Here is a 27,782-nt window from a genome sequence, read left to right as displayed (position 1 = left end):
CATTAGCAAAAAAGATCCCCGTAGCAAAGACAATACGTCATCCCCGCAAATCACCTGGGAAGTACCTTGGTTGGAATTGCAGATAATATAATTCATACCTAGAGGTCGGGAGAACCCCAGGGACTTATTGAACATTTATGTGTTTCAAACAAGTTTTGAGCATCTGCAGGCGCAAGCCATTTTAGGTTTAAAATGTGGAACCACGTTTTAGAATTGTGCGGCGATTTTAAACTTCGAACCTCATTTTAAAATATCGCCGGTGATTTTAAACTTGGAACCGTCTTTTATTGATTTTTGGTCCAAGTGAAAGAAAAAAACAATTCAATTAGGTTTTTTTATGTCAATATTTGAATGAAGCAGTACCACAATAGTCAGAATATGTTTCTTTTGTATCTTATTTTATTATTGTCTATATCTTAAGACACGTAGTCTTAAGATATAGACAAGTTTAAAAGAGTTTAAAAATTATAGAACCGTGATAATCATTAAGCAGTTCTAAAAACTGCCACCAATAAATAAAATTTTATCTCCAAATATTTATTGACAAAATTTATATTTACTCCTCTACCTTCATGTTACTCGGTAGGAAAGGAACATCAATGTTCATTTGACACGATTTCAAAATAAAATGTCCCTCTTTGCCATTCACCCTGTTAGCCGACCGCCATTAATTCAATATTCCCCTAATTTCCACCAGGGTAAGATCGGAATTCAAATCAAGGGTATTAATACAGCAAGGAAGAACTTTTGATATTAAGTTTCCTGTTAAATTCGTCCAACGTATATATTTTTTACTTCTTGTACCAGTTCATAAAGAGCCGGTGATGTAGAGTAAAAAGTCTTTAGAATTTGTAACGATAACTGAACTCTTACTACAGTTATCAAATCCCTTAATGATGAAATACAAGTAAACTTGTGATAGAGCATCGCTGGTTGAATCGATAAGGTAGGACCTGGTCAAAACGCGGTTGCGCATAAAGGCACCGGTTCGAATCCCACAGCGGCCATGTAAGTACCAATGACTATTTTCGAAGTTATGTACATTAGTTTGATAACTAACCGATTTTCTTACGGTGAGGGAAAACATCGTGAGGAAACCTGCACAATCAGGCAAACTGGATGTGTAACCATATGATCCAATACGGGTTAGGTTCCCCTGCAAAGGTTACGGAGGTCAGATGGGAACCGCTTCGTGTAAAAACCTGACTCCCCCAAACCAGGATCCATGGTCAAGAGCTTACCCCAGGCTCCTCTCCAGAGTGGTGATGCAACCAGGACTATAGCCAGGGAGAAGAAGGAGACAAATAGTAAAGCCAGACCTAAATACATACATACATACATACATAAACTCACGCCTCTTTCCCGGAGGGGTAGGCAGAGACTACCTCTTTCCACTTGCCACGATCCCTGCATACTTCCTAGACCTAAATATGGTATAATTATAACAAAGTACAGTCACATATTTCGAAAAGTAACGATGAAATCCTTCAGAAAAATAATTACTTCCCAATCCAAACTAATATTATAAATGTGAAAGTAAGTTTGTATGTTTATTGTCGCTTTTTGTAGATAGTGCTAAATTCACGCGGGCGAAACTGCGGGTAAAATCTAGTAAATAAAAGGTCAACGACCGTGTCGACAATAATTCAATTCGCAATTCCGATGAAATGTTATTGATACAATTCTTCTACTTCTATGTAAACACAGCCTAACATTTAGTGGAAACTCTATGAAAACAGTTCCTGGAACCACGCTCAAATGTCGGGAAATTTGAAACTTTAAGTTTCCATTTCTCAGTATTCGTGGGTCAGATGCGATGCTTACGGAGAAACCTTAATCGATGTTCTAATTCTCAGAACTGTAAATAGTATAAGTCATAGACGAAATATTCATTTAAATCTTTCGCTCTCTTTTCATAATAAATTGAAACTAGGGACTATCTTTTCTCAGAAAAATTCAAATATTACGAGTATAGTTCTTTTTACATAGACTGAGTACGCTTAAAAAGACTTTTTTGTCATGAAACCAACGCGGCACTATTAACTTGATATTGCTGTATAATCTGTGGTATTATTTCCCGCCAGTTCTGCCTCTCGATTTTTCTAAGACCGTCCGTTCCGGTGAAATATGAACAAAAGAGATTTATTACCCGAGCGGAGGTGGAAATTTGATTTTGTGAGATAAATCCTGAATGACCCTTTGTTTTTGCTGGTTTACAAGCTATTGGGAACGCCAATTTACTCGTCTGTTATATTGAACCAGCTGAATTCTCCTCGTTCGAAACTTTTATTTATTTTCATCTACATAGTTTCATACAAAAAATGATGATTGACTCTCTTTATAATTAAATGCTGTTTGATGATAAGGCTTTTTGAAAGGTAAATAAATACCTATATACGCTGTATACTTTAGGGTCAAAACATAAACAACTGATTACCTGCATAAGGTAATTAGGGAGCGCCAGGGAGATAATAATTACTTAAATTTACTTAGAAGAGTACATACATAGAGACACTTTAATTATACCCGTACTCTATACTTGTATATTGGCAATACATTTGTAACTTATTAAATCCAAATCAAATTACAAACTCTGATTACAAAGATTAAGTACGGTACGCTAAGTAATTCTACGCGTAGGTACAACAGTTCCACTGTCTACGTAACCCTAAAAGAATAAGGTCAAAATCACACTTAAGAAGGCGATATTTTAAGAGCTCTGTATAACGACCGCAGACGGAAATTCAGAAATAAAACATTTATTTCCACCATTACTGCGAAAAGTTCAAGCATTTTATTGAACAACAAAGTATGCGGGGTAGCGTTACAAAGTGGACTTTTGCAAGTACTTGCCACACTAAAGTGGAAATATAGTGTTATATATATTTATATAAATGTCGTCCATCGAGAGCGTGATGCGCAGAAAGGCACAGGTTCAAATCCGACGTCGGCCATGTACCAACCATGGAAATAGATATAAATGTAAATACCATATTCTGTAGTATCAAGACTTGGACTTACTTTAGTGCTAGCTCAGTGATATATATTTTTTTTTATGATAATAAATGAATATAGAATCCTTGTGAGATACCTTACATGTAATGTAAAAGTAATAAAAGTTGTCCATTAAGATCCAAAAGTTTCTCATGACCTCATGTCACGAGATTCCTTAACAACAAAGAGTGACTACCGTGACGGTATGACATCATTACCAATGATTCCTTTTTTTCAAAATTCTGAAGCGTACAAATCCTTAGTTAGCTACATTCATAATCAATCTAGATTAAGCAAAAATAAGATCGTGGCAAGTGTAGTCTCTGCCTATCATTCCGGGCCAGAGACGCGATGAGCTCATATGTACAAACCCTATACATAAAAATGTCTATTCCAGATGCGACGATGGTGGAGGCGGCGCGGCGACAGGCACCGGCGGCGGTCGGACGGCGTCGCTGCGACTCGCGAACGGTCGGGTCGCGGCGCAGTCGGCGGAGCAACTACCGCACTCGCCGGCCGACTGCGCCTCTGTGCGGATCTCTATAGACAACACCAACACATGCTGCACAGACTCGCTCGTCACCGCCCTGGACGACGAGACATTATTACTGGGTAAGTAAACCTTTTTAGTATAAGGTTTTAAACAGGAGAAACATCATAGTTGTGGCGTCATCTCTACACCACACGTCACAACATCTAATCACACAACAACTGCCAGTCATCACGAAGAAATTGACGCGCTCAACCAATAGCAGCGAAGAATCTTAATAGCGCAAACAAAGATTTTATGTATTAGACCATAAATACAACCTCCGACTCAACATAGTTGTAGCTGCGGCTCCCCAGGCTCAACATCTAGCCTGGCGGAAGATCTTCCCTTTGGTGGTGATCAAGCCGAATCATCGCTTCCGCTACATACTTTTAAAGTGTTTTGGAACGAGCATTCGACAAACGGACTGACTGGCTGTCGGACGGCATCGCATCGTCTCGCGAAAGATCCGGGCGCGTATTCGTAAATTAAAATTTAAGGAGCCTTGTAAACGTACAAGGCTCCTTTAATTTTAATATAATAGATTCGAGATAAATAGGCCTTGTTGCCAATGCTTGCGCCTAGAGTTTTTAAGCTGTCGGTAAAAAAAGTTCTTAGAAAAAAATATGTAAAAGTTATAGGAGATTCGAAAACTTTCAACCTCAACAGAAAAAATAATATGAAAATATTGTAAAAAAAACCTACCACAATTATAAAATAGAGTCGGCTACTACTTCACGAAAATTTTCCAGATTAAGCATAGCAACGAACCAAAAAAAATTGATAAGCGGACAGGTAAATAGTCATAAAATTAATCTCGTCGCTTAGAGCTAATACACGTATTCCTCGGTGTCTCGACGATGATCAAATAAATATAGCGAGAACCGCAAGATTTGAATGTGACACCTGCAGGAAAAGTACATAATACGGCGCTAGTTAGACGATGATAAAACTCAATGACTGCAATCATGAGTAGATCATTATAGAGGGATTTTCCGTCCACATGACTGAAATTCTTAAGAAATATCTTTTTTTAAAACCGAGGAGGAAAAATGGAAACCCTACTTATCTATTTACCTTTTAGAAACTGTTGGCTTTGCCAACCCAGTTCTTGGTCGAATATAAAAAGAATGAATACAGTTTTTTTTCATACCTTTCATTCATTGTCATCATTATAATTTTAGCGTTAACTTGTCCCTGTTGCGTTCGATTCTCTCTGGACTCTGGATTGGGTAAGGTTAATTAATATACGAAAAATTCCTGTCTGATGTCGCAATCTTTGCGGCGGAACGTGTAATCCATAGTATTGTTACACATTCAGCTACCTGAATGTGCAACATTGCTTACGATGTTTTCTAGCTATAGAAGCACCATATTAAAACATCAGTCAACAATCAATCTCATATCTCAGAAAAAAGTTATTGGTATACCGCCGCAATACGATTTGAACCGCATTACACTTTTTTATTCAGACATCTTAACCGTTGGACCACCTACGCTCATCACCTTTCGATCATTGTGATACACTGTAAATAAATCGTGCTCTTTTTATCTTCATGTCATTTGTAGCCTCATCTTATACGAGTATTTATGCCTTACATGAAATATTTTGAATATTTTCAAAGAAACTAGATGATCAATGAAAAAGTAACGAGAAAAACGACAATGAAATGGTTTTATGTTTATAAAGATGATATAATTATAAGGTCTTCATCCCTTACGGGAGAAAGTCAACAATATCGAAAAGACTGAAAGGCCATGTTCAGCTGGCTGACTTACTGAGGAGTTAAATATGACTAAGATATGACTAAGTAAATTCCTCATGATCCTACTAATATTCTAATGCAAGTATTTGTGAGTTTGTCAGTATGGATTTTTGTTACTCTTTCACGCAAAAACTACTGAACCGATTACGATGAAATTTGGTATGTAGGTAGCTGAAGACCCAGAATAACATATAGGATACTCTTTATTCCGGCGTTCCCACGGGATTGATAGAGTTTCCATGCGGACGAAGTCGCGGGCGGCCTCTAGTATAAAATAATATGAAGTATCTATAGTAGTCAGGTTATCAAAAATGAACATACATGGTTAGGTACACTTTTCGCGTTTTGAATAAAAATAGCTGTGAAACAAAATTGCAACTAGAGACGCCTTTCTCTCCAGGAGCAAATTATGCCAAATGTTTAAAAATTTAACATTGACCATGAATTGGGTAGATGCGGCGCGCATGCCGCTCCGCCCGCCTCGGCATTTTCAGCGTGCAGTCTAACCCCGACCCAGCCAGCGCGCTGTCATGCCGGCCGCTCCACACCAGGGAGCGATACAACGCGAGTGAAGTGTTCCATTTTCAAATTCAAATTTCGAATTGTTCCTGAATGATGTCGCGATTCAACCATCATGTTCGTACTATCCATAGGGTGACGCTTTACTAAAATTAAATGTTGTCTTGTATGTTGTGAAAAGTTTGTGGCCAGTAACAATGCTAGTGTTTTAACGGAACAATAATATAGGTAATTAATTTTAAATTGGAATGGTGTTATGCATGTTTTACTAATCGGCAAAAGTGGGTTATATGTCTGACTTTCGTATGCCAAATAGGCTATCGGAAGCAACTTTGGTGCCAACATAAATTTTCTAGCTTTAAGATGTATAGCCTGATCCAAGTTTTGTGTTACATATTTTTGTAACCCAGCGCTAAGTAGATGATGTCCTGATTTAGTACGTAGGAATAACCAACGCATTTTATTTGCTGGATTTGTCGAATTCCACACCGCCGACACTCAATAAATACTCAAAACAGAAACAAAAGAAAACAGGTAGTTAATAGGTATTTTTAAAATGTAATGAACCTTCCACATAAACTCATAAATGCTCATATAACGATTTAAATAAGTAATTACTTTATTTGCTTTTAAAGTATTATACGTCTTGGGTAATCACTTACACAGCGTCCGTATAGTGATAAAATACAATGAAGTCATCACCTTATAGTCATAATAATAAACTTCATTATAACAAAAAGTTCCAAATTAATATACGTGACTTACGAAGTTTAAAAAAAAATCATTACAAATATTATGTTTTATCTTTATGAAAGCAAAATGAATTAATAATTATTATTTTAGATAATTAAAAATTAATTAAATACATTGATACTACCGACATAAAAAAAATTAAATTGAAACTTAATTTTGTTTATTTCTTTTTTTTATATGTGAAAACTGTTATGTAACGGAAAAACATAAGAACAAAACGAAATAAATAAAATATTTTTTACATATTTTATAGTGCAAGTCAGGGTGTCAAGATGGGAGTCGCTTTGTGTATTACACATAGCGACTCCCATCTGACCTCCGCAACGTTTATAGGAGAACCTAACCCATATTGGATCAATCATGATAACACATCCAGTTGCCTGAATGTGCAGGTTTCCTTACGATGTTTTCCCTCACCGAAAGAGCATCGGTTAGTATTCAAACTAATGTACATTACTTCGATAATAGTCATTGGTACATGGCCGAGGTGGTGAATTCGAACCTGTGCCTTTCTGCGAATCACATTTTAACCGGGCACCTTATCGACTCCACCATCGACTCTCTTTACTTTGTAAACTATTTATTTTAAATATACCATGTCCAATCGAAAAAATGAAGTAAAAGATTATTTTAATTCATTTGCTATAGAAATTGTACAGAAATATAAATTATGGATTTACTTTAATTACTAATTGTTCCACGTGAACCTATCTCATGGTAAAGGTATTTTTTTTCAATTCTTGTCTTAAGTGAGAGATCTCTTGCGAGGTAGACAGAACCAAGTCCATCTGTATGTCTTAATGATGGAAATGAGATTAACATAGTGACAGAAATGCAACAAAAATATTAAATGTTATTGCTGTTAGAATTATTGCTTCCGAGTTTATTTATTGAAATAAATTATACATACATTATGGCAAATACATCATTTTACAATCACATCCACCAATTGTACCGACAACATGGCTAACCACAAATTACTGTTAAAGTTTACACGTAATAAAAACATCATTTACATTTATGCTTGTTATATAGCATTTAAATACATAGATCTAAAAACAAAAAACAACTATCGAAGTCTTCTCAAACCTGTTCCCATTTTGTTTCCTCACAAATTTTCGGCTTGGATTGGATTGTCATATCCAATCCAACTATCCATCCAACACGGAATATATGTATGTGATTTAGAAATTGGCAAAAAAAAACCTAACTGGTATTTCACTTATTCTACAAGATCCAGTACTCAATACACTCGTATCACGATACACTCATGTCTCGAAAATAGTGAAAGGCCGTGTTCAGCTGAATGGTTTAAAATGGATTGACGTTAACAATCTGTGCCGTGTGGTTCCCGTCACCAACACAAAAAAGAATAGGACCACTCCATCTCTTTCCCATGGATGTCGTAAAAGGCGACTAAGGTATAGGCTTACAAACTAGGGATTCTTTTTTAGGCGATGAGCTAGCAACCAGTCACTATTTAAATCTCAATTCTATCATCAAGCCAAATAGCTGAACGTGGCCATAAGTCTTTTCAAAATTGTTGGGTCTGTCTATCCCGCAAGGGACATAGACGTGACCATTTGTATGTATGTATGTATGTATGTTAACAATCTGCACAGTGTGACACACATAGAGCGTTGGTGGTCGAATCGGTAAGTTGCCCGGTTAAAATGCGAGTGGCGCAAAAAGGCACAGGTTCGAATCCCACTTCGTCCATATACCAATGACTATTTTGGAAGTTATGTTAATTAGTTTGAATACTAACCGATACTATTACGGTGAGGGAAAACATCGTGTATAAATCTGCACATTCAGGCAACTGGATGTGTAACCATGATCGATCCAATACGGGTTAGGTTACCCTGTAAGGTTTTTTTTTTAATATGCTTAAGCATTATGTTGGCAATATTTTTCCGAGATAGGGTATTCAAAGTTTTTGTAGACACAGGTCGCGCCGATGGGCACCTACTATTTGATACAGTCACACCCTGTAAAGGTTGCGCAGGTCAGGTCGGAGTCGCTTCGGGTAAAAACCTGACTCACCCAATCCAGGATCTATGGTCAAGGATGCAACTGATACTTAAGCCAGGAGGAAAGAAAGGAGTCTGCATAGTATGTACAGTAAGAGAAGAGTTTCTTCTCTGTTTTTTTCTTTCCTTTTTCGGCGCTTGCACGCTTATCCAAACAGTATCCGTTCAACAAACGTTGAATAACTCTTTGCGCTTCAAAATAAAAAAAAAGAATAACAGGAAATAGAATGTCATTAACACGGAGCTATTCAGATCCCTGTTGACAGTAACAGATCGTCTGTATTCGGAGAATGTAATACGATACTATTTAACATCTGCAATGGCGGCTCAAACTCATATTGAGAGCAACGTCGAAGTTTCTCAACAATATCATCAAAGAAACTGTATTGGTTCGTTTATAAAAGTATACTACGGATTAATTCAATATATTATTACTTTTCGCAATTTTTTCAAATACATATCTGAATTATTGTATATTCTGGTGTACGTAGTGAACGCTTACCGTATAAGTATAAAATGGACAAAGATTTTTTCAAAGTAGGACGCAAGTCGTACTTTAGAATACTAGTGTAGAAGAAGCGCCCGAACAACTTACACTGCAGCATTTTCACTGGAGGTTCATTTACAAAATATACATATCTTCATTTTCATCTAAAACGTGGACGAATGTTATTGCCTACATTCAATAAATTGGTGAAAAGGTAATATTTATATTATAAAAAAATGTCGTTGGATAAAATTCCTCTATTGCGCTCTAAACAACAGCTATCTAGTGCTCGCCCTGAACCACTGTTAAGTTTTGACCCAGCAAACACAGATCTTTCCATACTATTAACTGTTGAAGGTGATATTTTTCGTTACCCATAACCAAATACATAAACTAAAAAATCTTTAAGATTATGTCTTCCATCTGTTTTTTTCTCAACTATTTATTTCCATATTAACGGCCTCTGTGGCTCAGCGGTAGTACGCTTGTCTGTGACACCGGAGGTCCCGGGTTCGAATCCCGGTCAGGGCATGATGAGAAAAGAACTTTTTCTGTGTGTCCTGGGTCTTGGATGTTTATCTATATAAGTATAGTTATAGTTTATTATAAAATATAGTATCGTTGAGTTAGTATCTCGTAACACAAGTTTCGAACTTACTTCGAGGCTAACTCAATCAGTGTAATTTGTCCCGTATATATTTATTTATATTTATTATTTATATTAATATCTATATTTAACTGAAAACCAAATTTCTAAATTGAAAGATGTTTGCCTTTTTTAAAACGATGACTGGCAGTGAATTTAGTACAGCTACAAGTACGACGTTTAAATTTGAAATTAGTGGCATATTTTATTAATGTCATAGAAATTACATATTTACTGCACGACAATTTCATCGTGATATGCAAATTTAATGGTCCGGTAATGTTTGACCAAAGATTATTACCAATTATTGGTTCTTTATCGCCACTTAAAGCCATGATCACATTTTTGCAAAATTCCTATTTCTGACATAATAATTTATAATCGAAATATGTATACGCTCTCTAAATATAAATCTAGGTAACTTTATGAAAGACGCGCTTAACCTTGCATATTATCTCTAAGGAATAGTAAGTAAATTCTAAATACAAACTCTTTTAACATGTTCAGTCAGTTCTCGAAGGATTTTGACGGTAGGTATCTCTTTACTTTACTCTACATTAACATTTTCAGCAAGGATGTGGTGGTAAAGTAAACCACAGAATATGTAGAACAGGTAACTTACAAGTAATGTTGGGAAAATTTATGAGATAACTTTGTATTAAAATATACCAAATAACTTTGTGTTGCTAAAAGCAAACATTTGGATGTAATTTTCATGAAAGGATCAATAACTAATACAGCTTTGCAAATTACTAAACAAGAATACATACATATAACCACGTACTTATCCCTGACGGAGTAGACAGAGCCAACAGTCTTGAAAAGACTGAAATGCCACGTTTAGCCGGATGGCATAATGTTGAAATTGAGATTCAAATAGTGATAGGTTACTAGACCATCGCCTAAAAGAATCCCAAGCCTTGATTTCACTGATTTTTATAACTGAATTTCTGGAAAAACAAAGATCTTTAACCCACTTGAACAACATCAACTTTTTCAAATAAACATATAATAAAATGCTACGCCAAGAATAAGTTCCATATTAATTAACGTTATCCACCGCGGTATTGGTTACAACCACTTGATTCTTGACATCGCTGCATTATTTGCTATTCCCGTCACGTGGCTGTTCGTAAGTACTACATGATTAATTCATGTTTATTAAACGAATTAACTATACCTACAAGTGGGCCATTAGATACGGGCAACATTGTCACAGTCTTGACGCCCGTTGTGAAATCGAAGATATTCTTCTCAAGCCGTGACATTCGTCCAAATTTTACCCAACAAAAGACCGCTCGCCAGTCTCAGAAACGTTTACTTTATAAAACAAAGTCCGAGTACTAATTCAAAGACAAAAGTAACGCGAATATAATGGTTGAAAATAAGACTCGTACGTATTTCTGACAGCGCGAGCCTTGAGTTTTGCTTATTTTATGATGTGTTTGTGAATTGAACAGATAGTTGGCAAAACTAAGCGACAAGACGGGACGCGACAATTATTTTGTATGAAAATAAGATCTTAAAATATCTAAATTCTTGAATGCACTCTGCAATCTTATTTATTTATGACTGTGCAGTTTTCTTATTCTTCGTGCTCCTGACTGTAGCCCCGGTTACATCCTCACCATTCTGGAGAGAAGTCCCGCTGTGACCATGGTTCCTGAATTGGGTGAGTCAGGTATACGCACGAAGCGACTCCCGTCTGACCTCCGCAACCTTGCAGGAACCGTACCCTTACTGGATCATCGTAGTAGCTGCGCTAGGTGAATTAGAATAGAATAGATTTATTTTCAAAATTGGATACAAGGTATCACTTATTGACGTCACATTGGCGACGTCGACAATTGGTGAATCCCTTAATCTTTAAACCCATGGAAAGGACATAGAGTGGTCCTTTTTTTCTAGACTGTCGTTAATCACGCGATACATAAATTGGGTTTGAAAAAAATAATAAACTAAGATAGATCAGAAAATCGGAAATAGTTATCCGGAAACAAAGTTATACCTTCATTAAATCAACAACATTTTTACCTGCGTGTCAAATTAGTTAATGACAAACATCCTCAAATGGAAGCCCGCATTATGTGCAGCTTCATGTGGACTATTAGTCAAATTAGCGTTATCTCTATTAAACGCAGTTATTTGTAACCAGATTGTTGTCTATATTGCACAATATGATTGCATTGGCAAATTACAGGGCATTTGTAAAAAGATTAAACTATGTTGTTTTGTAATGTAAAAATTAAATTAAGGACTATTACATTTTAATTATCTAAATATATGATAAAAATAATAGATTTTTGTGGTCTGTTAGTTTAGTACCTTTAAAAAAAAAACAAAACTACTAAATACATAAAATAAAAAAAATTGTTTCGTTAAAATAGGTAGGCACTTTGACATGGTATTCGTTCGCTAGAAACTCTTTAAAAAACGAGCAAAGGAGACAATTTTAAGAACAGAAATATATGTACATTACTAGCAGCTCCGTTTGCGCAAAACGAAAAACCCCGCTAACTTCCGTCCCGGCAGGAATTTCAGGTAATCCTTTCTTAGTGACTGTCAACATAATAGTAAACTACCTACTAGCCAAATTTCAGTCCGATCAGAACAATATTATCATCCTTGTGTTTTATATATATATCTGTTAATGCAAACACTTAACGCTAAGTTAACATCTGCCAGCGAGTTAAGTCTTCGTCAAAGTTACTCCGGTAGTTCGACGTTATCTTGCAAACATTTCATAGGCTTTCAGTTAAACCGCACTTATCAGACCGGATGTACTGGTTTGAAGCTGTTTGAGATCTCAGCGAATAAGTTGCCTTCCATTTTGTATGCTAGCTTTTGTCCCAGGTTTCGCTCGATGAAGTTATAAGTATAATATATCGTCCTTAGGATGCGGACTGTGGATGGGCTTCGCCGATTTTGATGACATTTGTATGATTATAGTTTTTTAGCCATGATTAAGCGTAAACTTTTTTCTAGATATACTCCCAAGAATTTTTATAGCTAGAGAGTGCAGATATCTTTTCTAAAATACAGTTAACGTAGGTTACGTCAAAGGCTAGGCACCAGTCGACCTTCCGGTTAAGAATCACGTTTATACCGGATTTTGAAAATATGAGGAAATCTCATCATATTAAATATAAAATTTTGCGCATATTAAAACATTTTAATGAAGCATACATATATTAAATCACGCCTCTTTTACGGAGGGTTAGGCAAAGAGTACATCTTATTTTTTTATGAGTCACTTACGTGACTATCTCTGATTTGCAATTTTCTAAAAGTTGACGGATTAGAAAGTTCACCTGTTTGATCAATTCCAATATTTTTTTTATTATTATATCTTAATATATCGCATAACTATATGTTTAGTTATCCTGGGCCATTTCAGATTTAACCGGTTTTTTAGCAAAGTTTTTCCATTTTAATTCATCCGATTTTCTGCATTCTGAGAACATACAGTGATGGAATCCTGCGTGGAAATTTAAAAATAAGTAACATGTATATTGTTACTTATTTTTAAAATATCCACGCAGGATGGTTGTCTGTTAAACTAATAACGACACAAAAGATACAATTAAAGCCGGTTCTTTAAATACGTAGATTAGCGATAACCCGTGACCTTGGCCCGAGTTTTGACGGGGTCACGCGATCTACCGTAACTTCAATCTAGTGCAGGTTTATCGATAACCAACCGAGGTTGTCCTATCTTTTATTGATATACCGACGTCATAATCTGTGTTACCAATCTAAATATAAATACAATAAAAGAGTATAAAAACTATTTTGAGAAAAAGAATTCAAATCTGTAAAATGAATCAAAAAGTAATCTATCTTACCCGTATCTAAAAGTGCCCTGCAGTTCTTATGACAATCGGCTCTATCTACCCCGCAGCGGATACAAACGTGATGTTTATGTGGATATAAAATTTTGAACACTGGTCATATCATTATCAAACGTATTAAAGTTCATATACAAATGGTCTAGTAATAAATGACTAATTAACATCTGCAATTACAATGTAGTAAACATTTCAACTCTGTAAGGGGGAATAGACGAGTTTGAAGTGGATAACCTTCAGATTTAAAGATAAGCTGCAGATTTGCTAACTGTCCCTCTTGCTTATCTTCTAACCATGGAACATGATCATGAATATATGTAGGTTAGGTTAGTGTGCAAAGATCTGCAGAGGTAAGACAGGAGACGCCAGGTTCATGGTCAAAGCACCCAGGACTCCTCTAGAGAGGAGAGGAGGTATCCGGGACTTACGATAGAAGGAAGAAAAAAAATATTACACAAGTTTACACGTTCAAAAAGATATTTAAATTTGAAACGTTTAATTACGATCATAAATTTTGTAACAGGAAGCGTTAAATATAAAGACAGACTTCAAACAACTTTCTTAGTTGCCAAACTTTCCATTTGTGTCTGGCAAATAACTTTTAGTACAAATCTCACACACACATTACAACTGAGTCAGTTATGCATTTGCCATTCACATAATTCTTATACATGTATAAAACACGTGTTCTGGCCGGCTTAAAGGTCCTTACACACGGAGCCAGTACTTTATTTAGTATTAGTAAAACCATGGCGCAAGTAGTATTAAGAATATTTTGTTTCATTGAGATCAAATTTTGAAAACATGAAAAGACAAAATTGAAAACCATTTTATTCTTCAGCTTATTTTGACCTGAACTTTTACATTTATTCTGACCAATCACAACATAATTACAAAAATAATTATGTTGCAGTATAGCTGACCAAATTAAACATGAACGCACAGCCGTAACTCCACTTAAAATTATGAACCCACATATTTTCATGACATTCAAATCAAAACCTACCTGTAATAGTTTACTTTCATCAACCTGCTTAAAACTTTCTGGGATTTTATTAGTACGTATGTTGTTTATTGTAAGTGTACACATGATCCGCCTTGCACACACGATATTATCTTTTGTAAGTGTAGCGCCTTCCTATGTGCAAGTTACTCATACCTTGTAATAACAACTTTAGTAACACATACTTTGGTGAATAAATTAAAAACTTAAATTAATTGTGATCGGTGTTCAGTATCAATTCTGCTTTTAAGGAAGCATGTCGTGTGTAAACGATCATTTTTTTATCGTCGCGTGGTGTTTTTTTAAACGAAAAAGTTAGTGAAATATGAAGTTAAGACAGCTAAGTGCGCCCTCTAATATGAAATTCAATCGGATTTTGGCTAAAACGTTTGGGACCAGTGCTGATTATTCCCCAAGTAAGTTATTTTAGTGACATTTAATTAGGGCTTCGTTTCCGAATCGCAAATTTTATCTTCCGTCCGTCTGACCGTGATGTAAATGTAAGTGCCTTCGTTTTACTTGACATTGACATTAAATATTCACAATAAAATATTACAAATTTGACTTGAATTCAAGGGGGCCCATCCGTCATATTTTGTGTTGTAATACTTTTTTTTCCAAAATCTGTTAATGTTTATCGACTTTTAATGCTCTATGATAATGGGTTATTGATTAGGTATATTACTTATTAAGTGTTCATAGATTAAACATGAGTGTTGGAGAATGATACCGGAATAAGTGATTTTTGTTTTCATTATTTTATGTCCAAACATCTTTCACAAGATGTCCCGTATGTGGCCCTGTTCACATGGATGAAAGTATTTGATTTTAATTATACCTTTATTATTCACCAAATAAACTTAAATGTGAATGGTGTCATTTGTTGTCTCCATTATAACGAACAAAGCGTTTCACTGTACACATATGTGTACCAAATGTTGTCTTTAAAACAAACTGATATCTTAAGAAAAAAATACTTTTCGTAAATCCCTACAGAGGTCGACAGTTCTGTAGAAATGTTTTGACAAATGAAGCCATGTCTTTAGCCATTGATGTTTATTTTTAAAAGCAATCTGTTTTTGTATGTAATAACAATTGTTTGTTTGTGCAGTTGCAAACCTACAGCCAGTATAAGATCTTTCAAGTCATCATTTTAAAAAATAATCTTACAAAAATCTTTAAAGTTACACCTAAAAAAAATAAAAATCGTTGTCTTTGCAATTCTGCCAAATATCGTTCTCGGGTATGTCAATGGATGATACTCGCGAACAGACTTACGTAAGAAATAATTACTGATAGACAGATAAATATCAGAACATTATTTAAATAAGAGTGACCTAAAACGGCGAGCTGGCATTTTAAGATTCAAACAAGGAGATAAGAACAAAAGAAGCTAGGAGGGATAGTGACAAGCGGAAGATATGATTTTGCGGTCTCTCTATAAATGTCTTGATGTATAGAAATATTCTATGTATGATGAATCTTGGTCAGAAAATCTGACTTTTAAAAAGACTGTATATGACGAAGCAAGACATGCACGGCACGTTACACCGTACAATTGTACTTATTGTAAATATTATGTTATGACAGTATATACAGACAGTCGTGAAGAATTCTGACGGGTTGGTTTCGTTCCGATTGACTCCGTTGACGTCAGTCACCAACCCATTGTCATTGTCTTATGTGTTAATGAGCCCCGCCCATCGGTGACCTTGATCTTGATGGCGCCATGTCACTGATTCTGAACTGGTAAGCTGCCATGCCCGTCCATCTTATAGTTGCTAATCGACCTCTTCTGTAACTATCACCTTACTACATAAAAAAATATCACAGATATAACAAAAAATGGCAAACACTGTGGACTTTATATCTTCCAAATTAACTTTTTTTTTAATCTTTCATGTTACTTTACTTATTAGTAAGCTCGTCAATATACAGTCAGTCAGTTATAAAAAATAATAACTCACATGGCTATCTTCACTTACTTCTCACTAATCGATAAAAAATTGTGATTATATTTTAATTCATACATACATACATACATACATAAAATCACGCCTCTTTCCCGGAGGGGTAGGCAGAGACTACCTCTTTCCACTTGCCACGATCTCTGCATACTTCTTTCGCTTCGTCCACATTCATAACTCTCTTCATACAAGCTCGGCGGTTTCGGGTACTTTTGACCTGACCCTTTACCAGGACGTCCTTAATTTGATCAAGATACGTTCGTCTAGGTCTTCCCACTCCGACCTTTCCCTCCACACTCTCCTTGTATATCTGCTTAGTTAACCTGCTTTCATTCATCCTCTCCACATGACCGAACCATCTTAACATACCCTTTTCTATTCCTGTAACTACATCTTCTTTCACATCACAACATTCCCTTATCACGCTGTTCCTTATCCTGTCACTCAATTTCACACCCATCATACTCCTTAACGCTCTCATTTCCACTGCATTTATTCTGCTTTCATGCTTCTTTTGCCATACCCAACTTTCACTCCCATACATTAATGTCGGGACCAACACGCCCCTGTGTACAGCCAGTCGAGCCTTTTTGGATAGTTTCTGACTGCTCATAAAGGCATGCAAAGCTCCATTCACCATGTTCCCCGCGTTCACTCTCCTTTCAATATCACTATCATACTTGCCATCTGATGTAAACTTTGATCCTAGATATACAAACTCTTTCACTTGCTCCACTTTTTCTCCTCCAATCAAAATATTACATGCTGTCATTTCTTTCTCCATTTCAAAAACCAGTGTTTTAGTTTTACTTACGTTCACTTTCATTCCTTTCTCTTTTAAAGCTTCATGCATACAGTTTACCATCTCCTGTAACTCCTCCGCTGATGACGCCAGTATAACCTGATCGTCGGCATAGAGCAGACATTTGACGAGTAACTCATTCATCCTTAATCCACTTTTAGACTCTTTCAAATCTGTCAAACAGCTATCCATAAATAGGTTGAACAGCCACGGTGACGCAACACATCCTTGCCTAACGCCTTTCTCAATCTTAAACCACTCAGTGTGCGCTCCGTTTATCCTGACACAAGCACTCGAATCCTCATATAAGGATTTCAGTGCTCGTATTAAGAGACTGCTCACCCCATGCATAGAAAGTGCTGACCACAATTCATTCCTCTCAACTCTGTCATAGGCCTTTTCCAGATCTACGAATGTGCAATAGACTTTTTGACTCTTGGCCAAAAACTTTTCGGCTATGCACCGCAAGGAAAAGACCTGATCAGTACATCCCATTCCCTTTCGAAATCCCGCTTGAGCATCCCATATTTTGTCATCAGTTTCATTCCTGACTCTATTAATCAATACCTTAGCATACAATTTGCCGACGACGCTAAGCAGGCTTATACCACGATAATTTTTGCAGTCCAGCTGTGACCCTTTTCCTTTGTAAAGTGGCACGATAACAGCCTTACACCAATCTTTTGGTACTCGGCCGCTTCTCTAACACAAATTGAAAAGGCAGTACAACTGACTAGCTACTACGCCTTTTCCTGCTTTAAGCATCTCGACCGACACTCTATCACACCCAGCAGCCTTTCCCGCTTTCATACTCTTAAGTGCTTCCACAATTTCGAACATTTCAATTTCGCCTTCCATCTCATTCTCTTTTTCTTCGCTATAGCAGAAATCTTTCTTATTTCCTTCCTTTTTTTCAAATAAACTTTCAAAATAGTCCTTCCATATCTTTAGTACACATTCTTCTCCTTTCACAACGCTACCATCCTGGCATCTGATCCTAGTCAGCTCTCTGGTTATAGTATTTCCTCGGGCTGACCTTACGGATTTCCAGAATACTTTCAGATTTGACTGAAAGTCTTCTGATAGCCTTTTATCAAAATCCTCTTTATACTCTTCTTTCTTTCTAATCACAGCTTTCTTAACCAAATCTTTCATTTTCTTATATTCCTTACGTGCTTCATTCACATCTTCATCTATAACCTCTTGCATTCTTAAGTTAGCTTTTGCTGCTAACAAATCCAGCCATGCTTTCTTCTTTAATCGCACAAGTTCTTGCACATCTTTACTCATCCACGCATTTTTGTGATTTTTTCCTTTCCTTCTTCTACTTACACCACACACTTCAACAGCTACTTTCACAATTCTTTCTTTAAATTCCTTCCATCCATCTTCAATATCGCTCATTTCCTCTAAATCTTCAAATTCATCCTTCAGTCTATTAATATACTTCTTACCTACATCCATATCTTGCAAATTTTCTACTTTTACTCTTTCCAAAGCGCTGGTTTGCTCCCTTACCCTGTGCCGCCAGCGATTGAAGATACCCCTTATCCGGGATATCACCAGTAAATGGTCCGAGTCAATGCCAGCACCGCGATATGCACGGGTATCCAGCACTTTGTTCTTCAATCTTTCATCTACAATCACAAAGTCTATCATACTTTTTAAAATACCTTCCACTCTTGTGTAGGTGTGGATCTCTTTATGTTGAAACATTGAGTTCGACACAAAAAGATCCCACTCTAGACAAATTTCTAATACACTTCTTCCATTATCATTCACCTTTTCGTCACCAAACGCACCAAGCACCTTTTCATATCCATCACGCTTTACACCCACCCATCCATTAAAATCACCTAACATAATAATCTTCTCATTTGGCTTGGTAACTTTCAATACTTCTCTTACACTATTCCAGAACTCCTCGTTTTCGCTTTTTGCTGATGTTGTACCCCTCGAACCCACATCCCAAGGTGCATAAACACCTAGAACGAAGATCCGAGTGATTCCAACTTTCAGCCTAATCCATAGAAGACGAGGGCTGACACACTCATACTCATTCACGCACTCAGCCATTCGTGCAGAAAGAATTAGACCGACCCCTTGACAGCCTCGGCTGGTACTGGAAATTCCAGACCAATACGCCGTGTAAGGGCCGTGCTGCGTCGCGTCGCATCCTTTCCGCTTCGTTTCATTCACGCACAACACATCCAAACGTCTTTCATCCATCATCTGGCATACTTCCTCAATCTTATCCTTCATTCCTCCTCTTACATTCATCGTCGCAAAGCGGCTTTCAGCAGACCGCATACCGCTCCCGCCGGGAACGAGACGTGATGGGGTGCGGACACCATCGCCGCCATCTAGGTGCTCTTTCAAAAGATTTGCATCCATGCGATTCCCACGAGACGCTAGGGAAAAATTTTGTCCGCCCCAGCAGAGCCCCGCATGCCAGGGTAAGGCTAGCCATTACCTGGGGGTCGCCCAACCCCATGGCGGAAGTGGCACGCTCGAGACTAGGCTCGCCCCTAGCCATGCATCCATCGGCGCGGCAGACCTTAGATTGGCAGGGATTTACATTAAAGAGGAATCCCAAGTCTATCCCTTAGTCGGCTCTTACGACATCCGTGGGAAAGAGATGGAGTGGTCCTATTCTTTTGTAATGGTGCCGGGAACCACACGGCAATTTTAATTCATGTACCCAATTTTGTCATTTAACATTAAATTACAATATTTTCTACGTCAAAGTAATTATAAAAAGGCCTGGTATTTCATATAAAATCCATTTTATATCTTTCATCTTTAGATATAAATTAATTAAGATTGGATTTCCTATAAAGTACAGTTACTTGAGAAATCAAATCTTTCAATACAATATTCAAATTTTGTCTATTGTAATAAGTTTTGGCTTGAAACCAATTAACTCGTCTTGGCTTCGATTTTAATTCCGATGTCAAAAGCAGGATTGGTTGAATGAAGCCTATATATTGTGAACAATATATAGATTTAAGTTTGAGTAATATTTTTGCCTGCAGATGATATGCCCTTATGGGGCAAACTTTTCATCATCCTCCAAAAATTTCTGATATACAAATTATATGAAAGAACTAATAAATTGTGAAAAGAAAGAAGAATGTGTGCTAAAGATATGGAAGGACTATTTTGAGAGATTATTTGAAAAAAAGGAAGAAAATAAGAAAGAGTTCTGCTATAGCGAAGAAAAAGAGAATGAGATGGAAGGCGAAATTGAAATGTTTGAAATTGTGGAAGCACTTAAGAGTATGAAAGCGGGTAAGGCTGCCGGGTATGATAGAGTGTCGGTCGAGATGCTTAAAGCAGGAAAAGGCGTCGTAGCTAGACAGTTGTACTGCCTTTTCAATTTGTGTTGGAGAAGCGGCCGAGTACCAAAAGATTGGTGTAAGGCTGTTATTGTGCCACTTTACAAAGGAAAAGGGTCACAACTGGACTGCAAAAATTATCGTGGTATAAGCCTGCTTAGCGTCGTCGGCAAATTGTATGCTAAGGTATTGATTAATAGAGTCAGGAATGAAACTGATGACAAAATATGGGATGCTCAAGCGGGATTTCGAAAGGGAATGGGATGTACTGATCAGGTCTTTTCTTTGCGGTGCATAGCCGAAAAGTTTTTGGCCAAGAGTCAAAAAGTCTATTGCACTTTCGTGGATTTGGAAAAGGCCTATGACAGAGTTGAGAGGAATGAATTGTGGTCAGCACTTTCTATGCATGGGGTGAGCAGTCTCTTGATACGAGCACTGAAATCCTTATATGAGGATTCGAGTGCTTGTGTCAGGATAAACGGAGCGCACACTGAGTGGTTTAAGATTGAGAAAGGTGTTAGGCAGGGATGTGTTGCGTCACCGTGGCTGTTCAACCTATTTATGGATAGTTGTTTGACAGATTTGAAAGAGTCTGAAAGTGGATTAAGGATGAATGAATTACTCGTCAAATGTCTGCTCTATGCCGACGATCAGGTTATACTGGCGTCATCAGCGGAGGAGTTACAGGTGATGGTAAACTGTATGCATGAAGCTTTAAAAGAGAAAGGAATGAAAGTGAACGTAAGTAAAACTAAAACACTGGTTTTTGAAATGGAGAAAGAAATGACAGCATGTAATATTTTGATTGGAGGAGAAAAAGTTGAGCAAGTGAAAGAGTTTGTATATCTAGGATCAAAGTTTACATCAGATGGCAAGTGTGATAGTGATATTGAAAGGAGAGTGAACGCGGGGAACATGGTGAATGGAGCTTTGCATGCCTTTATGAGCAGTCAGAAACTATCCAAAAAGGCTCGACTGGCTGTGCACAGGGGCATGTTGGTCCCGACATTAATGTATGGGAGTGAAAGTTGGGTATGGCAAAAGAAGCACGAAAGCAGAATAAATGCAGTGGAAATGAGAGCGTTAAGGAGTATGTTGGGTGTGAAATTGAGTGACCGGATAAGGAACAGCGTGATAAGGGAATGTTGTGATGTGAAAGAAGATGTAGTTACAGGAATAGAAAAGGGTATGTTGAGATGGTTCGGTCATGTGGAGAGGATGAATGAAAACAGGTTGACTAAGCAGATATACAAGGAGAGTGTGGAGGGAAAGGTCGGGGTGGGAAGACCTAGACGAACATATTTTGATCAAATTAAGGACGTCCTGGTGAAGGGTCAGGTCAAAAGTGCCCGAAACCGCCGAGCTTGCATGAAGAGAGTTATGAATGTGGATGAAGCAAAGGAAGTATGCAGGGATCGTGGCAAGTGGAAAGAGGTAGTCTCTGCCTACCCCTCCGGGAAAGAGGCGTGAGTTTATGTATGTATGTATGTACGAATAAATTATAGGCGAATCGTCACAAACACTACCTCTTCTCATCAAGCACAGATGAATGTTCCATTGGGATTATAATTATTCATCCTCCTGACGCTAACTCTGGTCACATCCCCACTTCTCTAAAGCGGAACGTTTTGGTGGTTTTTACTTCTCGTGCTTAAAAAATTATAACACTAAACAATATAAAAATACAATTCAAATAACTAATGAATAATAATTGTCAGCAAATGCATAGACGGTAAACTAACATCAATAGTACTGTAAAGCGAGCACAAAGTACTGAAAGCGATCGTTTCACAATCGCATTAGTATGCGCGATCCGACGCAACACAATCGTTTTTCGATAGAGCTACTGAACGGTGTAACGAGAGAGCTATAGTCATATTGTAATAAGTCTTTGTAATATGGTCTATCTATGTTTTATAGCTTTCTAGAATGAAACTAGTAAGCGATTCCCCTCTACGACCCACACTTCGATCGGAAGAAACCAAATTGTACTTACTATCTTAGCGTTTAGCATCATGTAATTTTTTGGTATGATTAAAATTTTTCTTTGCACACTACAGACTCGTAGTAATTTTCTTTTTATTGACTGTAACAATTACTTAATTTCTAGTCGTTAAATATCTACATTTCTAACTGATACTCTTACGGTATGGAAAAAAAAATTGAAATTTATTAAAGTAGATTAATTTAATAAATTTATCAAATTAAGGACGTCCTGGCAAAGGGTCAGGTCAAGAGTACCCGAAACCGCCGAGCTTGCAAGAAGAGAGTTATGAATGTCTCTGCCTACCCCTCCAGGAAATAGGCGTGGTTTTATGTATGTATGTATAGACTAATAGATAACTGGATGTGTGTCCTGGCTACCTACTCGTAATTCGAGGCTCCTAAACCGCGACTCTACTCCAGAGAAGAGAGAACTCCATCGATAAACTGCCAAAGGATGAATGGACTTAAATTGAATTTTGATAAACAAAGCTTACGATAAGAAAAACCGCACAAAAATTTTACTTCTCATTTATGGTTGCTATGTCACTGACATTACTCATTATAAAAGAGCTCCGTGAATGATATGATACGGTCTTTGAAATGATAAAAAAAAATTTAATAGCTATGGCTACGTTCTTAAACTGGAATAACATTCTCTTGGAAGTAATCAATGAATGATAACTGGTTACACCAATATCCACGATCTTGAACTCTAAATATAAAGTTCATTGCAAAGATTACACGAGACTGCCTTGGGAAGGAAATTATTAAATTACTAGGTAACATCTCTTTCTTTTCAAAGTCTTATCTAGTGTCAGATTATATCTGAGACTACATCTTTGCCTTATCCTATTCCATTTGGAGTAATTATTCCTAATATACTTCTTTTCTCGGTCGTATTGTTGCCAATTTATGCCTTTTTCAAGAAGCGTTCATGTTTAGGTCAGATAAGAGTTATACTTGTTTCTCCCATTTCTCCTTCCCACGGTTTCTCACCAAATCGTGTTACTGGTTGCATCCTTCGATGTTAAAGTGTAGAATAAAAATATCAAAGTATCTTCAGTCGCCTGTCATTCCGTAGCACAAAACCTCATCAAAGAACCGAAACAGTTAAAAATATACATACTTTCAAGTTAAGTGCTCCATAATAGTTAGATGGATATATGTATTTCATACTTCGCGAGCATATTACTTTTGCATACATCATACAAAAAAATGTCATACTTCGAGATGTAGTACTGAAGTCATACGAGCTACAAAAGCTATACGGTACAAAATTTAAGAAAATCTTGGTGACGTTCACACTGTTCTCTACAGGTACTTCCCCTGTAAGGCGTAGTCTACTATATACGATTGATATAATACGAATTAATGACAAGAATTTCAACTTCATTGATCCAGCTAAGGGTAGGGGTCATGCCAATTTGTCCGGATTGCGATCCTACCCTGCTCAAGTCACGAATTAAGCGGTCATGTAAAACAAATAAGATTACCATGTCAAATCCACCTGCAGACCCGAATATTAATTTATTGACTTCCATTCTCTTTTTCATTGTGATGTGAAAGAAGATGTAGTTACAGGAATAGAAAAGGGTATGTTAAGATGGTTCGGTCATGTGGAGAGGATGAATGAAAGCAGGTTGACTAAGCAGATATACAAGGAGAGTGTGGAGGGAAAGGTCGGAGTGGGAAGACCTAGACGAACGTATCTTGATCAAATTAAGGACGTCCTGGTAAAGGGTCAGGTCAAAAGTACCCGAAACCGCCGAGCTTGTATGAAGAGAGTTATGAATGTGGACGAAGCGAAAGAAGTATGCAGAGATCGTGGCAAGTGGAAAGAGGTAGTCTCTGCCTACCCCTCCGGGAAAGAGGCGTGATTTTATGTATGTATATACATACATTTTATGTATGTATATACATATATACATACATACATTTTATGTATGTATATACATACATACATAAAATCACGCCTCTTTCCCGGAGGGGTAGGCAGAGACTACCTCTTTCCACTTACCGTATGTATGTATTCTCTTTTTCTTGTAGAGTATTGAGAGCCGAGGATATATACCCAACGTATTTATCCCTTACAGGGTAGATAGAGTCATTAGTCTTAAAGACTCAAAGGTCATGTTTAGTCATTATGAATTGTAAAGAGCCCATCACCTAAAAATTAATCTTATTTCCTCATTGACTCATAACGTACCACGTGGGAAGAGTAGCAACGGGCACTAAATAGGTATACTTAATAATTGATCTCTACCAGACCAGAAGGAAAGCTCAGTTTTCAATATCATGCAATTAAAAATAAACGCGAATTTCAATAAGACTTTTAATATTTTACATCTCCTAAACACGGAATATATGTGTGTTTATTGGTTTTTGAAACTTTGATACAATTATCTTATTTGATATAATTATCAAGCATGTTAAGATTGTATTTGATTTAATAGAAGGATTCATTAACGGAATCATTAACATACTTCTTCTAATACAAGAAACGAGTGGCCCACTTTATTAATTCTTTCAACATATAATTATTAATCAAATAACTCAGGTTTTAAGTATTATATAAAATATTTCCAATCCCAATAAAGAACTTGTACGAGTATATACATTGTTTTATAATTACAATATTTTAATACTTATAATAACCGTCAATTCTAATGGTACTAAATAATAATTTATTTATAGATAAGTGGTGTCCGGGTTAAACACGTGGAGAATGTTAATATTTACTTGTATATCTAAGGTCAAATGCGTGAATAACCTTTTTATTAGATTTCTTATAAGAAAATAGCCTTGAAAAGGACTGTTTTGATTGATATATTTAAGAATTCTACGTTCCTTGTAACTGAAGAACGCTTTTCTATGTTTTTTTTAAAAGACAACTTTTCGTCAAAGGCTAGTAATTGAGTGAGCTCTTTCACCCATCGCAACTGACCGAAATAGCTCCCGTATCCTTATTTAATGTAAAAATAATTTTAAATTCGTTATTTATAAAAAAACATTATTAAAATATTATTTCTCTTAATTTAGTTCAAAACTATAAAGAAATTATAACTAAGAAATAAATCTAAATTTAAATTACGAGTCAGTAAGTTAGACAAAACTCAAATACTAAGAGGTAATCAAAGTAAGAAATGCTTAGCTTAAAAATTGTCCTTTTAAATTGGGATGTAATAAACTCCCATATTTGTTACATAAATTCCACGATATCGTTTTTATTTTTCAATCGTACCGGAAACTTTCGCGAATAAATATAGTCCTTGTATGTACATACATACATTGGAACTGGCCGAATGCCAAAGTTATAATACCTTTTTAATCTCGAAAACACGTTTATATTTTTCAATTTACGAATGAAATTTTTCACTTTATGGCTTTTATTAGCTCTACCCCGGCGCTTCGCTCCCGTAGGAATTTGGGGATAAAAAGCACCTATATGTTTCCCAGGTAATAAAAATACTATCAGTATGTAAAGATGTGTCTTTGACAAACTTTCTTCCTCGTCCACCAAGACTGATAGTTACAAATTATTCAACACTCAAATATTTCAATGGATAATGGACGGCCATTGTCCACGGTAAATAGGTCAGGCAACAACAGTTTCTAACAATATTGCCAAATCATTTATCACTTAAAAGTAAGAAACTAAAGAGCATGCAAGTATTTAGCAGACACAAGCATTACGTAGATTTCTTCAATTCATATAATAAAACAGTTAAAAGGACATTAAATATATTGACATTAATACGAAACATACAAACATATAGTCTATTTCCCTTGCGGGGTAGACAGAGCCAACAGCCTTGAAAAGACTGATAGGCCACGTTCAGCTATTTGGCTTTATGATAGAATTAAGATTCAAACAGTGACGGGTTGCTCCGAAGTTTATAAGCCTATCCCATATTTTACGACATGCATTGGAAAGAAATGGAGTGGTCTTATTCTTTTTGTATTGGTACCGGGAACCACACGAAATAATATGAACATACAGTAGGTAGTAGCGTAAAAATTTGAAAAAAAAAAACGCTTATCTCCGGAACTACTAGACGGATTTGAAGCAAACTTTTTGTTATATAACTATTAAGCCTGGGCAACTAGATCTATAAAAACTAGAACACCCGATGGAGGACCACGATGTTCAAGCTAAACTAAAATTAATATAGAAACGAAATCGCTAATATCAGCTAGTAGTCACATATAGAAATATAAATAACGACAGTGGCTGAAAGCCAAAAGCTCTCTTGTTAAATGTAAAATTAACGAGGATTTGTTGTTCTGCCACAACTTTGTTACAACTTAATTTATTTACTTAGGGTACCTGAAGGTCAAGCTTAAAGTTCCCCTTGCCATGCTTAAAGTTTCCTAGAAGTTGCAAGGTATCCTTAGGTAAATACTGTTAAGATGGTATACCACGATTAAAGTCAGAGCTGGTGAAAAAAAAAACAATCCAAAGGGAAAATGAAGTTATTGATTTCTCAAAAATACTTAAGATTTGGTTAGTAACACCTAATCCTAAAGATTTTTGAGAAAACCGATCTTCAGATCTAATTCTCTCTACACCAAGCTCCACAATTCTCATCTTAAAAGAAAAGAACAAAAATTATAAAAAAAGAACGTAATTTAGTAACGACGCGAAGAATCTGGACCGATAAATAATATTTAAAATACGAACAATACATTTTCTTTTTTTCAAGCAAATAAAAGCAAACCCCTCCCCTACCACCTTCCAGATAATTATAACTTTTAATGAGCGATATTTTTCTTAGGTGAAATCGCGACTTAGTTTACTTACTATAATGAAATAAAAAGTACAGTACCAACGTTATCCTACTGGCCAGTTCACAGAATAGCAAATAAACCCGCATTTACCTACTGACCCCAATTTTGTTTCGTTGAATATTTGAAATGTTACAAGCCTGTTATTGGTTCGTAAAATGTTTCTCACACCTGAGTTTGGGATTTATGGACGCAGTGAGTTACGGTCACGACACGACTCTTGTTCAAACTTAACATTTACTAGATAGGAGTGAGGCTTCCATTATGTTCAACCATCCAAAACAAAAGTACCCTTGACTTGGTCAACTATATTGACTGGTTTTTAT

The 27,782-nt window shown here is 36.4% G+C and overlaps 1 protein-coding gene across 6 annotated transcripts in view; it reads left to right on the top strand.

Annotated features, from left to right (window-relative positions):
- Positions 1–27,782, top strand: part of LOC106132706 (potassium/sodium hyperpolarization-activated cyclic nucleotide-gated channel 2) — a 189,381-nt gene that overhangs the window by 97,083 nt on the left and 64,516 nt on the right. For 3 of the 6 annotated variants that reach the window (XM_013332212.2, XM_013332211.2, XM_060949461.1), the window contains exon 3: positions 3,392–3,606. In XM_013332212.2, coding sequence (XP_013187666.1) covers positions 3,392–3,606 — 215 coding nt within the window. The other 3 variants (XM_060949465.1, XM_060949466.1, XM_060949462.1) reach the window with 3 other exon arrangements.

Source organism: Amyelois transitella, chromosome 19, assembly GCF_032362555.1.
Source record: "Amyelois transitella isolate CPQ chromosome 19, ilAmyTran1.1, whole genome shotgun sequence".
NCBI lineage: Eukaryota > Metazoa > Arthropoda > Insecta > Lepidoptera > Pyralidae > Amyelois > Amyelois transitella.
Note: the sequence above shows the minus strand (reverse complement) of the source record. Positions and strands in the feature narration are given on the sequence as shown.